We start from the raw sequence: 15,126 nt of genomic DNA, 5'->3' as shown, positions 1-15,126 counted from the left end.
AGTACAAGATATCCGGATTAAAGATACAATTTCAATGTCTAAGTGGTCCTCTTGAACAGTTTGTCCCTATCCAACTGATATGGGAAATAGGCCGGTGACTCTAAATCAACCCAATTGCCGTTAATACCAGGAGGTGAAGTTAAGGGTATGAACAAAGCTGATGTAGATTAATATTAAAAAGTCAAACGATTTCAAAAGTGATAAGTTATGTTAAAAAAAAACTGAACAATTCCAACGTTATCCCAAGCCAAAAAAAATAGAGAGGTAATAAGACAAAAAAGTGATGAGTTATATTGTATTTTTTATAGAGATAATAAGACAAAAAAGTGATGAGTTATATTGTATTTTTTATAGAGATAAGAATAGTAATATAAAATGTTGACGTGACTTAACCGTGACCATACAAACAGAAGGGCACGGAAGGACACGAAAAGTGGGAGGGCAGAGAATCTGCCTCTGTAAATTTCGGGCAAGTTCCCACTAACCAACCATACCAATATCCAATTATTCATGCCTGCTGGCTAATATGGACACTAAATATTTTTCAATAAATAAATAAAAAAAAACTAGTACAAAGACAAACAAGGAAACATTTATCATAAAAGGTGGATTGCCTATCCTCCCATTTCCTTACTCTCCTCATGCCCTAATGTTTCTGTGGTCACGGTTAAATCACGTCAACATTTTATATTTTTATTAGTTTTTATTTTATTATTTTTATAAGAAATTAATATAAAAAAATTAATGTGGCTTAACCGTGACCATACATCACATGAAGGTATAAAGAGAATATGAAAATGAAAGGGCAGACAATCCACCTCCTTTATCATGCGCCCTTAGACCATCTCCAAAGGTTGGGCTAAAAGCCAAATTTTTTAGTTCGGAAAATTTATCTTTTAGCCCAGAAACAGCTTTTTGCTCCAACTGTTCTGGCCTAAAATTTTAGCCCGGGATTATTAAAGAATGAACTTAGGCTATTTTTTTCCTTAAATTAATTTAAAAAAAAATAAATATGTAGACTATCGTAAATTAATTTTATGAACATTTTAATCTAAAAGTATTTAAATTCCGATAAATATTGAAAAATCACTAAATTTTCCACAAAGCAAGCTTTCAACTTTCAATTCACCAACTGTTCCGCCGCCATTGCAATTTTCTTGAAACTTTGCAATGATTTTATCCCACAAAACTTTCTTATTTTGATTTGTGCCAACTACACCATCTTCGCTAACAGAAACTCATGCCAAACATAAAGTAACATCTTCCTCGCAGATCCAATTATGACCTCTAATATGCTCTCTTGCCATGTTGAACAATTTGGAAATGGAAAGAAATGGTAGAAAGATAAATTGGAAGAATTATAGGAGAAAATTGAGTTTTGTGTAGATGTTTGAACAAATACATAGGTATTTATAGAGTTTTTGGGTGAATTTTGAGTTAAATATTTTTTTTTAATTATTTTAGCTGTTGGATTTAAATTTGGGACGTTAGATCTTTTTTTTTTTTACCATTAGATTTGATTATATTTGATTTTAGCCTTTGGATTCAATGTATTTTAAAATAACATATTCTAAAAAAATTAAATTTGAATCTGGATCGTTGGATCAACCAAAGGTCCTTAGATCATAGCCCTTGGTTTAAAAATAGAGTTGTTGGGGTTTTTTATGGGTGGCCGACAGCCTATGACAAAAGGGCCCACCCCTGTCGGGCAATGTCTGCAAGCTCATTGCGTGGGCAGGTTGGAGAGTGACTAGGTTGAGGGTGGCCCAACTGCCCGCGAGTCCACTCACATGGGGGAATTTGGGGGGTATTTGGCCCTAACTTTGGCATTCGGCTTTTAGTCCAAAGATTTAGCTTGGGTTTGAAGTGGGTTTGGGGAGGGACTAGAGGGAAAATTTGACATTTAGCCTATTGTTTGAGATAGTCTTAAACTCTCAACTTTTTTGACCTATCAAGTCAAATTGAATGATTCCCCGTTACCATTAGTCCATCCTTCTCTGTGGACCTACCACCACATTCTCTCAAAATTAAAAATTAACATATTTCTTCACCTTTTCAGCATTATTTGTGGTGATGGGTGACCTGACCTTCCAACAAAGACTATACAATGATAAGAAAGGTACCACGTTTATAACATGCATGGCTGCTTCTTTGTCGGTAAATTTTACTTTTTATATATTTTTGTTAATTTTCAGCATTAGTATTATTTAATTTGTTTGATTTGACGTTGAAAATCATTCTTTTAAAAATTTCCGTCTAGACGCTAAACGTCTGATCATTGTTCCGATTAATGCTTAAGTGCTTGAAAATTAAGAAAAGATGTCTAGACCTGCTTAGGTACCCGTCTAGACCGCATAGGCACCCGCCTAGCCTATCCAGACCTGACTAGACACCTGCCTAGGTTTCAACTCACTTAGATAAAAAATAAATAACTTTCTTTTGCATTTTATTGTTTCCAATAAATTGTAAGAGACTTATTGAATACTTAAATAAATGCACATTATATGTTTGCTCCCCATGTTTGCATTATGTTTCAATACTTCATAATATATATGTCATTTTATTTTCTAGTTTATGATGAAATTATATATATTTTAAGTATAAACAGACACTTATTTACACGAAATAAAATAGATTTACTTAATCTATCTAGTCGTCCTAGGCACCCGTCTAGGCTCCACCTAGCCGCCTAGGCTTCACCTAGCCGCTTAGGCGCTAGGTCCCAGCTTGCCGCTCGACTAGCGTCAAAACGTTTTTTAGAATCTTGTTAAAAATTAAGAAGAATATATAAAAAGTAAAAATATGTGTCCAAATAACACTACTTAATAATAATATGTACAAACGTTTAAGGGGTGAAACTTTTGAATGTATTTAGAAAAGAAATTGCGTGCATTTAGAATACTTGATAACTTTTCGGGTTATAAGATAAATAAAAATAAAAATTAATGTGTCTATTTAAAATCTAATAAATAAAAGAATAAATATATGTAAATTAATGTGTCTTTTAAAAATAGTTATTTTATATTACGATCTAGTGGTATTTCTTTTCAGTTGTAAGTAAGAGATTTTTAGTTCGATTCTTGACAAAGAAAAATTTAAATCACATTATTACTAATTCATTATGAGACTAAATTCACCTTCTGGTAATATAGATAATATTTTTTATTTAAAAAATATATATAATAACAAAAACATAAATACATGTTTTATATTTAAATGAATTATAACAATACCTGTCAATAATATTCCAAGTACAGCAAGAAATCTATCCCTTAAGACAACATGCAGAAAGTACTCGGCAAAGAGAAAACTGTGGAGTTACGTGACGTTTTCAGTTTTATATTCACTTTTTTCTTTGGCCCGAATTGTCAATGTCAATCAACATGCATGAACATAGAAATTAGGCCATTTAATTAAAGGACAAGGATTGTTTCCACTTTCATTTTTGATGCCCTTTTATATTCTTCTGTTTTATATGGTCACGGTTAAATCATTTTAATATTTTATATTATTTTTTATAAAGATAATAAGATAAAAATAAATAGTAATATAAAATATTGACGTAGCTTATCCGTGACCACACAAACAGAAGGGCATGGGAGGGCACCAGAAGTGGGAGGGCAAACAATCCTTGTTCTTAATTAAAAGAGTGGTGAGCAACATAGGAAGAGGATTCTCTTTGGATTTACTTGACGGGGATTCTAAAGATCTTCATAGTTTAATCATTTATCGTACATTGTATAATCAGTTTTCGTTAAGTACTATTTGTGTTTAATTTTAAATAAAAAAAAGTCAAATGATTTCTAATCATATGATGTACGATGAATAGTTAAGATCCCTAGAATCCCCACAATTTGGATCCGGATGGGATCCAAATCCAGCAACACATTGAGTTGAAGGTTTCAGCTAAATTTTTTTTGGGTTTTATTAGTTGTTTCACGTAGAGATTATAATCACTTTAAAATTTTCATTTTACATTAAATTTTTTTATAATTAGATAGAAAAATACATTGGTGATGAATATAAAATGAGATTTAAGAAGTGCTAATAATAGTTTCATTCACATATTGTATTATTAAATAACTTATGTACCCAATATATAATGACTATTTATGCCACATAATATTTTAAAAAGAAAATTATGTTTTTAATACACCTCACATTGGCATCATCAGAGACAATGCAACAAAATGTAAGATAAAAACCAAAACCCAAAACAAAATTCGAAAATTCATAGTCTAAATTGAGATAATCTTGCATCATATATTAATCAATGATTCAATGAATCAACATATGTAAATGGAATCATGCAGAGAGAATGGAGAAAAGAAACACAAAACGGGCGAAAGAAATATGGTTTCTTTTTGGGTAGGTTCCCAAAAAGCTCTTAACTTAATTAAAAAAAAAAAGAAAGAAAGAAAAACCAATGGAACCCTAAATGAACCAGCTAGTCACCGCCTATGCCTCGTAGGCAGGCCTAGTTTTAGCCAAAATCACATCGGTCGTTCACTGTTTAAACGTCCGCCTAAGCTGATTTTTAGAACAATGACTAGATTGTTGTGCTTCAAGCTCTCAAAGTATTTTCTCTATCCACATATAGTAGTCAATGTAATTGCTTGATTTACTCTTTGGTTGTAGTGAAAGGATATGAAGTTGCATGAAACAGGAGCTTGTGGACAACCATAGTAGAGTTACCATTATTTCGATGTGATTTTTTAAGAAATAATAACAATATATAGGGTTTAGAAAATTGAAACAGGATTTTGATTGAAAATCGTACCTCAAACCATTCCAATGGTGTGGACAATCCATTTTTTCAATATGCATGAAGAAAATAAGGTGTGTTAATTTAAAAATCATACTTTAAACCAGTCAAATGGTGTGGTTAGAAAAGTGAAATAGGCTTTTGATCAAGTGATTAAGTCCAAGCATACGGGAAACTTCTTCTTAGGAAGAAATGGTTGGTGATGAATATTCGAAGAAACTTCAAAGATAATCAACCGGATAGACCCGATGGACTAAAATGTACAAAAGACAAAGTATATGTACACACGTCATGTTTTATTGTGTTTGTGTTTTTTTCCGTTGTTAAATTGTGTGAAATCCTTACCACCACCACGGGATGGCTCAGTAGTTGAGATCGAATTTCAAGTCACTATTACACACGGCACATCCTGAGTTCGATTATTGACAATGGTGAATCACACAAAGGTGGCTAGGAAGAAGCTGAAATGCCTATTTGAACCATCACGACTCCCGAAAGGGTGGATTTCCATGGCAAGCCACTAACTGATCGTCATTTTTAAATAATAAAAAGAAAAATTGTGTGAAATGGTTAATTTAATTGTTAATGGAGCAATAGTCTCTGGATGTTTTGGTCCCTAAACTAAACATCATTAAGTATTAATTCTTTCAACTTATTACATTCTGTAGTAGTGATCCTTATAACTAATTTTGTTGGAATTTTCCTTCATTTTTTTGTTCCTTTAATTACTTTACTTTGATTGAAATTTGTAATGGCGTTGCTTAAAATTACCATTACTCTCAACATTGCAACAAATTCATGACCAATACTTGCTAAGTTTTAGTTTACAACCAAAGTTCCCAATAGACCAAAATCTAGAGAATAATGCTTTAATTTTCTCTTGAAATCATATAACTCAAAAGAAATGAGTTTTAGGTAATTGACTTTTCAAGAGAGAATAAAAATACGTATTTCTATTATGTTGTGAAACCAAATTTCGTGAACAAACCCAAATCCAACAAATAAAACATGAAATCAACATTGTAATTTAAGTAGAAAAAGGTAAATCTGTCACTTAGTATTACGGTCTAATGTTATTCCTTTTTACATTTAAGTGAGAAAGTTTAGATATAATTCTCGTAAAAAGCGAAGTTAAATTAGCCCTATTATAAGACTTAACTTACTCTCCACCCCCACAGTGTAGGTACAACCGGTTGTACAAAAAGACAAACCTATATAACTATTTTCATTAAATGTTGTGCGGTTATATAGGTTTAATTAAATGTATTGCGGTTACAAAGAGGCAAACAAATAAACATTTAATTAAAAGAGTACCGGAAGTGGGAGGGTAGACAATCCTTGTCCTTAATTAAAAGAGTGGTGAGCAACATAGGAAGAGGATTCTCTCCGGATTTACTTGATAGGGATTCTAAAGATCTTCATATTCTAGTCATTTATCGTACATTGTATAGTCAGTTTTCGTTAAGTACTATTTGTGTTTAATTTTAAATAAAAAAAAGTCAAATGATTTCTGATCACATGGTGTACGATGAATGGTTAAGATCCCTAGGATCCCCACAATTTGGATCCGGATGGGATCCAAATCCAGCAACATACTGAGTTGAAGGTTTCAGCTGAATTTTTTTTTGGGTTTTATTAGTTGTTTCACGTAGAGATTATAGTCACTTTAAAAATCTCATTTTACACTAAATTTTTTTATAATTAGAAAGAAAAATACATTGGTGAGGAATATAAAATGAAATTTGAGGAGTGCTAATAATAGTTTCATTCACATATTGTATTATTAAATAACTTATGTACCCAATATATAATGACTATTTATGCCACATAATATTTTAAAATGAAAATTCTGTTTTTAATACACCTCACATTGGCATCATCAGAGACAATGCAACAAAATGTAAGATAAAAACCAAAACCCAAAACAAAATTCGAAATTTCGAAAATTCATAATCTAAATTGAGATAATCTTGCATCATATATTAATCAATGATTCAATGAATCAATATATGTAAATGGAATCATGCGGAGAGAATGGAGAAAAGAAACACGAAACGGTGAAAGAAATATGGTTTCTTTATGGGTAGGTTCCCAAAAAACTCTTAACTTAATTAAACCAAAAAAAATAAAAATAAAATAAAACCAATGGAACCCTAAACCAGCTAGCCGATGCCTAGGCCGCGTAGGCAGGCCTAGTTTTAGCCAAAATCACATCGGTCGTTCACTGTCTAAACATTCGCCCAAGCTGATTTTTAGAACAATGACTAGATTGTTATGCTTCAAGCTCTCAAAGTATTTTCTCTATCCACATTTAGTAGTCAATGTAATTGCTTGATTTACACTTTGGTTGTAGTGAAAGGATATGAAGTTGTATGAAACAGGAGCTTGTGGACAACCATAGTAGAGTTACCATTATTTCGATGTGATTTGTTAAGAAATAATAACAATATATAGGGTTTAGAAAATTGAAACAGGATTTTGATTGAAAATCGTACCTCAAACCAGTCCAATGGTGTGGACTGTCCATTTTTTCAATATGCATGTAGAAAATAAGGTGAGTTAATTTAAAAATCATACTTTAAACCAGTCAAATGGTGTGGTTAGAAAAGTGAAATAGGCTTTTGATCAAGTGATTAAGTCTAAGCATACGGGAACTTCTTCTTAGGAAGAAATGGTTGGTGATGAATATTCGAAGAAACTTCAAAGATAATCAACCGGATAGTCCCGATGGACTAAAATGTACAAAAGACAAAGTATATGTACACACGTCATGTTTTATTGTGTTTGTGTTTTTTTCCGTTGTTAAATTGTGAGATATCCTTACCACCATGGGGTGGCTCAGTAGTTGAGATCGAATTTCAAGTCACTATTACACACGGCACATCTTGAGTTCAATTCTTGGCAATGGTGAATAGCACGATGATGGCTATAAAGAGGTTGAAATACCTATTTGAGTCATCACGGCTCCCGAAAGGGTGGACTGCCATGGCGAGCCACTAAGTGATGGTCTTTTTTAAATAATAAAAAGAAAAATTGTGTGAAATGGTTAATTTAATTGTTAATGGAGCAATAGTCTCTGAATGTTTTGGTCCCTAAACTAAACATCATTAAGTATTAATTCTTTCAACTTATTACATTCTGTTGTAGTGATCCTTATAACTAATTTTGTTGGAATTTTCTTTCATTTTTTTGTTCCTTTAATTACTTTACTTTGATTGAAATTTGTAATGGCGTTGCTTAAAATTACCATTACTCTCAACATTGTAACAAATTCATGACCAATACTTACTAAGTTTTAGTTTACAACCAAAGTTCCCAATAGACCAAAATCTAGAGAATAATGCTTAAATTTTCTCTTGAAATCATATAACTCAAAAGAAATGAGTTTTAGGGTGATTGACTTTTCAAGAGAGAATAAAAATACGTATTTCTATTATGTTGTGAAGCCAAATTTCTTGAACAAACCCAAATCCAACAAATAAAACATGAAATCAACATTGTAATTTAAGTAGAAAAAGGTAAATCTGTCACTTAGTATTACGGTCTAATGTTATTTTTTTTTTACATGTAAGTGGGAAATTTTAGATATAATTCTCACAAAAAGCGAAGTTAAACCAGCCCTAGTATAAGACTTAACTTACTCTCCCACCCCATAGTGTAGGTACTACCAATTGTACAAAAAGACAAACCTATATAACTATTTTCATTAAATGTTGTGCGGTTATATAGGTTTAATTAAATGTATTGCGGTTACAAAGAGGCAAACAAATAAACATTTAATTAAACTATTTTACGTGTTTGACAAAAATAAAAGATATAAATTATTGAGAAATTTTATTTGAACCCATTTAACATCTTTCTACATTCAACTTACTTTTTACACCCATATTATTTTTAACTAAAGAATTAATATCTCTTTAAACCCAATTTTATTACCTAAATTACCCTATCAAACCCAATTAAAAAGTATATTTATCTTTGCACCCATTATAAAATAAAATCTCAAAGAAACTGAGCTTTTTGTTTTTCAAATGTCTCTCTGCATTTTTTTGCTTCCTTGCATCTTACTTGATTTTTTGGTAAAGTTTCAAATTTTTACTAGAGCTGCGTACAACATTATAGCATTTTTCATGGCTATGGTTTTTTATTTATTTGTGTTTCGGTGTTTGTGTGTTTGTTTTTCTGCTGCAATTATTTAATTTTATTTGATGAAAGAAATTCATCAAACCTGCACTCACTAACATACACTATCCCAAGCAATTTATTAGAAGGATAACAAATGTCAATCAGAACGACAACAAATTGTAATATGAAGTTGAAGTGAAGGTTTTGTATAGGAGGACAGACTAGCATGGCAACAACTTTCACTTTCTGATATGCCAAAGCCAAACAAATTACAAATACTTCTACTTTCCATATAAAAGGTCTTATATATCTATACTTTCACTACGACTATTGTAGAAAGTTTAACAAACTATGTGCAGCCTCATTGACGAAAAATAAATTGAAACCCAAATACTCATCTTCTATGTTCTAAAAAGAATTGAAATCAGATGAGCAAAAATTTCGATAAACCAAGTCATACCTTTGTTGGAGAATTTAAAACTTAAAATCACCATCTATCGATAAAAAAAAAAAAACTTGTTTTTCTCCATAAAAGCTATTAGGGTTTTAGTCAGACTGAATACAGGATAAACATTGAGTGATAGTAAGATTTAATTATAGTGTGGGTTTATTGATAAATTTTAATTTTATTATAAATTTCATTTTGTACTTAATGATAATTATGCAATAGGATAAAAATGATAATTTAGATTTAAAATTTAAATTGGGTGTCGAAAGAAGTTACATAAATTTAAACAAAATTTCCTTAAACTATTTTACGTGTTTCCAAAACTTGTCCTTTCCGATGGCAGGCTCTTACACGTTATTCACCCGTCTGCCACTGAAGACGCCATTTTCTGTCCAACTCGCGTGTGTTAGGCAATGCCGCCAACATTTATCCTTGAGCCAAAATTGAACTCTTCTTGTAGCTTCCTTATTTGCAGACAAAACGGAATCGGAGTCGTCTTTCATTGCAAGTAGCAATTTCTATTTTATTATAATCACAATTTCATATTATAGAGAAATTTTTCATTGTGACGGAAACATAAGTGATACATTATGTATTTTAATAGAAGTGATGAAAAATTTTATTTTTTAAGTTATTAAATTTTTAGCATAAAAATTTCATTATTTGTGCAATGATACATAATATATTATTTCGTGTAGCAATCATATTAAAAAATCTCTTTATAAGCAGGACCACTGCCAACTAAGGCCGAATATCGTCCTACTTCGACACGTGGCAACCGCGATGCGCCACTAGGGTAAACTGACGAAACTGCGCAACCCGAATTGAATTTAAAACTGTCTTTGCATCATGTGCTGCTGGAGGCCCAAGTCTCGAATCTCGAGGAAGAGAGTTGTCACGCGTGGTCCCCCCAACATGTCGGTCGCTGTCGGCACAGAAACGAGGAACCGAACTCTCCGTCTCCACCAAACCCTTCTTTGTGATGAAATGACCGATATACCCCACATTTTCCTGGAGCTACAAAAATTGCCATTGTTTTTTTAAATTCCTTTTGTTATCTATATGTGGTTTGGTTTGAACCGCACTAGACCGTTATATTGTAATTGAAATCGTCCTAGTGTTAAGTAAAATTTATTTATTCTGGATTTATCTCTTGTAAATAATTAAAAAAAATTTGGATTATTGGAAGCACTTCTGAATATACTTAAAATGATAATGCTATGTAGATCAAATTTTCAAACTAAATTTGCAAATCAAATAATATATTATCAATAGGGAATAAGCACGTCAATCAACACTTAAGTAATATTTCAATCATCAACAACTACATCATTTGGTTACAAAATTTGGTTTAAAAATTTAGTTTACCTAGCATTACTGTTGACCCTAAAAATTACAAACCCTACGCGGCGCGCAGGCCGAATAACTAATAAGCTAACTAAGTCCTTCGATTGAATGCGGGGCGTGCCAACTCGCCGGCCGAGCTTGGCCGAGGAGTAAAATTCGTTGATGTTGCGTTGAGCGCGTTGCTGACTTCTCTATCTTGCAACTGCGACCGAGGAAGGAACACTCTCGGTCTTTGGGTTCTAGAGTCTGAAGACAAGGTTGCTGGTTCTGCAAAGTTCACAAATCATTGCCGCCCGATTCGATCACCGTGATTATATTCGTAAGAGTATAAGCACGTCGAATCGACACCAGACTATACGGACACGAATATTCAAAGGTGATGTATGTCTTGATGGTGAACGTGGTTCGGCCGTCAGAATGCCGAACTCTAAAACTCACTTGTGAATATCCAATCATAAAATCACTCGACATCCAGTACGCCGAATGTCGTAACTCGTAACACCTTACTTCACCGAGATGGCTGATAAGATGACCCCTGCCAATAAGGATTCGAAAACCCCTTATCGGCAGAGACTTGGATAGGTAACCAGTCGGCCTCGACGCAGTGTTGTTTATCCAAATTGAAGGTGCTCCTCGGTCGGCTGATTATACGGCAACAGTGTTGTTTATCCAAACTGAAGGTGTTCGCCGATTGCCTCCGCAGTGCTGTTTATCCAAACTGAAGATGTGTCGGCAGAAAAAAGAAAAAGAAAAATCTTAAGATGTTTGAGAGGTTTTGCGTAGGGCAATTGTATGTTGAATTGAAGGTCCTCAATTGTTGCATGATTTCTTGTATTTATAGCACCAACTCCTTGAGATCGAGTTAAACCCCTATCTGGATTGGGAGTCCTTGCTCTGTTCCAACTTTGCTTCGAACAACCCTACTCCCATTAGGACTTTGAACTCACCCCCTTCGGGGCTTTATCCATTGCTGGTCGAGAATCCTAGCTGCACCAGGACTTCCTCGACCCTCTTTGCTTATCTGGACTACTCCTTCTTGCGATATGACTCGACCATCCCTGCTAAATGAGTCGGAATCATCAGGCAGCCCATAGTATTTTGACACGGCTTTGGGCCGAGCACAAACCTACACTCGGCCCAATAATATTATTTTGGGCCCAAACAATTACCCATACTTATAATTAGAAAATAAATAATTCATTTGTAGCGCATTAAACAATATGGTGCTATAACAACTTGGTCTTGTACTTTTTTTAGTAAAACGATAATATTTTACTACCTAGAGATGAATTTAGGCTAAATTGCACAATTGGCTAGCTATGATAAAATGGAATTCTGATTTGGACTTAAGATGTCTTACTTACAAATGTATAAGTGTATAAGTATATCACCAAACTGTTGTTGTACTAGTAGCTTTTCAACCCTTCACTCGACTTCTTCCCAAGCAGCAGTTTCAGCACCATTTTCTTCCTTTTACTCGCACCCAATCGTAGATTCCTTGCTGCAACCAAATTGGGCAAGTCCAAGGCCATTACTTTTTAATAAGCGAATCAAATTGGACTCACAAGCAACTGGAGGCAAATTATCCCGAATCAAGATCGCCCTACTTCTACTAACCTCCTCAAAATCAGATTTCAACCGATTTAAGAATGAAAGCGCCTCAGATGCAAAATCACCTGTTCTTTCTTCCAACAAAACTAAAACTTTTGAATCAGAGATTCAATGGATGAAGAACAAGATGGGATTTCGATTCAGAATCGAGTCTAGGAGGAGTTGCATACTAAGTTGGGTCACAGATTTGACCTGATAGTTGCATTTGGCTAGGGTGACAAAGAAGTCGAGGTCGTGGGTAGGGTGGGGTGGGGTGGGATGGTAACTGTTGACTCGATATTGGCTGGAACAACTGAATACGCCAATAATTATGAGTTTCATGTTACTTTTACTCATACTAAGATACATGTCAGATCTAGGGAATCCCAATTTGATTGAATGGGACGATAGTTTCTCATTCAAAATCAATAAAAATAAAATTTTGATCAAATCACACATCCGAGTTAAATTGGAGATGAAAGTCTTATTTTGTTTCTCGACGGTGAAGTAAGACTAAGCTCATGAGCTTATTATCCTAGGTTTGAACAAGTTGATAGGATCCCATTTTTTAAGTTCTCATGTCCCTTCCATGTGGTGACGTGAGGGCATAAAAAAGGAAAGAGAGAGAAGGTGATTTATTTGATCATATAGTTTTTCCTCCGAGCATATTGCGCCTTTGAGCTTTCTATTTGAGTGTATCAAAAGACCCAATGAATTGGGATTTCCTTATTAGGTTAGGTCATTTTAGAGCAAGAGGATCATTGGAGTAAAGACAGCGAAATGAGTGTTTTTGAGTGGTGCAGAGCTCGTATCAAACGACAAAGCGGTGACCCACTTCAACAGTGAGGTCGTTGCCAAATAGAAATATTTTATTTAAAAAAAAAAATTCTTTTGGTTTGTAAAATTTTAAAAATTTTAAAATTTTATTTTTATTATTATCCACACTTTTTTTTTTAAAGGGATTTTTTTAGTTTTTATCTTTATTTACGTGGCACTAATATTGTGGTCACGTGATGTCCATGTAGGCAGATAACAGAAAACTAACAAAACTTGAGAGAAAGGTTTGACATTATAATAAATTCATAAATTGATGTATAACATTACAATGTCCAAAGATAAGGTATGAGTTTATTGCGCGACTCAAAGCTGAAGTTGTAAATATATAACCTTATTTTTATTATGAAATATAATTTAAAGGGCTTTTTCGTAAAAAACACATATTGAAGGTCTGACCGCCTATTCCACGTGTTTGAATCCTATCTCCTATCATCCTATCATTTTCCCATGTTCTTTCCTCTAAATTTTGTAATACCTTAAAAACGTGCTTGAAAAACCCCCAATAAAAAAAATAAAAACGAAACCCATTAACCAATTAAATCCTTATTATATTCAAAGACAATGGTTGTTGTAAAGATTCAAAGAAAATTTTGAGGCGGCCTTACTTGACTTCCTCATATATGATATATATTCCTCTCCTCCTCCCACCCCTCCCACCCCTCTAATCCCACCATTAAGCAACGATCACCAAGGTGTTTCATCAAATCTCGCTCTCAATTTTTTTCATCGAAAATTTTCGTCGCCAAAGATATCAGATATGGCAGCTGAAAAGTTGAAATTTTCACAGACATGCAACCTGCTGAGCCAATTCTTGAGGGAGAAGAGAACCCTGCAAGTCGTCCCTCCCACAACAATGAACTTGCTGACGACCATGGAGGCTGCTGCTTCGAACCCAGCCCATCAGGTGGCTCAGACTCCATCATCGAAACCCAGTATCGATTTGTTTCAGCACTTCACCAAAGGCCCAGAAGCGGTTTTGGGAAATCAGCAGCCTGGATCTGTTGCCCCGATGACTGTTTTTTACGGTGGGCAGGTGCTGGTTTTCAATGATCTGCAGGCTGAGAAGGCAAAGGAGATTATGGATTTGGCTATAATTGGAAGCTCCAAGAGTTCTGGTCGGTTTGTGGAGAAATTGGCTTCTGGGAATCAGTCAAATGTTGTCGCTAAAAATAATTACCAGGAAATTCAGAAGGTGCAACCCCAAGCAGCTGCGTCAGATTTGCCTATTGCTAGAAGAGCTTCGCTTCAAAAGTTCTTGGCTAAGAGAAAAGAAAGGTAAAACTACTTTACAAAATTATATATTTTCTGAAAATTTTTTAGCAAAAAGCGAATCAAAGCATGCATGCATGGTTGAATATTTACCTAATTAGGTTATTTTAATTTGTAAGGGTGGCAGCAATAGCACCATATCAACTGAAAAACCAGAAAGCATCTTCTCCTGCCAAAAGTGACGAGTAAACGAGTTCGAGGGCAGAAGACCAAAGTTCAAAACAGCTTGAGCTCAGGCTGTAGAGATATAATTGTCTCGCAGTTTTTATTAGATTTAGAGTTTACTATTCTATATAGGGGTTAATATCTGGGGGCTTATGATTTCCTGTGTGTTCTTAAACGCAAAACTTATTCTTCCATCTTAAATTTTGTAATTATTATTTCTATCAATGAGATTTGGATCCATAATCCATTTCTGCATATTGCCAGTAATCGGTAAGGAGGATTCTACGGTACCTTATTAAAAAATAATGTATCGATAGCCTTTAATAATATTTTAAAATTATCTTAAATTATTGATTAAGTACAATGAATGATCTTGACAGTTAGGTACAATTTTTATTTATTAATAAAAAGGTTTCTAGTTAAAATGGTTCTTGATATTCAATCGAATTGATTTCTGAGTTTGTCTATCATCAATTATTATAGTCATTATTTATAAAAATTTATTAAATAATGCTCAAAATAACAAAAATACCCTCAATAAATAATGACCAAATTGAGGGTATTTTGTCATTGTATCCTT

At 33.6% G+C, this 15,126-nt stretch overlaps 1 protein-coding gene across 1 annotated transcript; it reads left to right on the top strand.

Moving 5' to 3' along the window:
• The first annotated feature begins 13,613 nt into the window (after positions 1–13,613).
• LOC137708426 (protein TIFY 10B) lies at positions 13,614–14,801 on the top strand. Its single transcript, XM_068447503.2, has 2 exons — positions 13,614–14,387; positions 14,501–14,801. The coding sequence occupies exons 1-2, from the start codon at positions 13,870–13,872 to the stop codon at positions 14,568–14,570; spliced, it is 588 nt and encodes a 195-aa protein (XP_068303604.2). The 5' UTR covers positions 13,614–13,869; the 3' UTR covers positions 14,571–14,801.
• Positions 14,802–15,126: the final 325 nt, after the last annotated feature.

This window comes from Pyrus communis, chromosome 17, assembly GCF_041283825.1.
Source record: "Pyrus communis isolate YQ-2024b chromosome 17, ASM4128382v1, whole genome shotgun sequence".
NCBI lineage: Eukaryota > Viridiplantae > Streptophyta > Magnoliopsida > Rosales > Rosaceae > Pyrus > Pyrus communis.
Note: the sequence above shows the minus strand (reverse complement) of the source record. Positions and strands in the feature narration are given on the sequence as shown.

What these genes read in the sequence shown, in the direction of transcription:
- LOC137708426 (XM_068447503.2), top strand. Translation starts at nt 13,870, where the DNA reads ATGGCAGCTGAAAAGTTGAAATTTTCACAGACATGCAACCTGCTGAGC. An exon ending in TTGGCTAAGAGAAAAGAAAG is followed by an intron (nt 14,388 to 14,500) that starts GTAAAACTACTT and finishes TTAATTTGTAAG; the next exon opens with GGTGGCAGCAATAGCACCAT.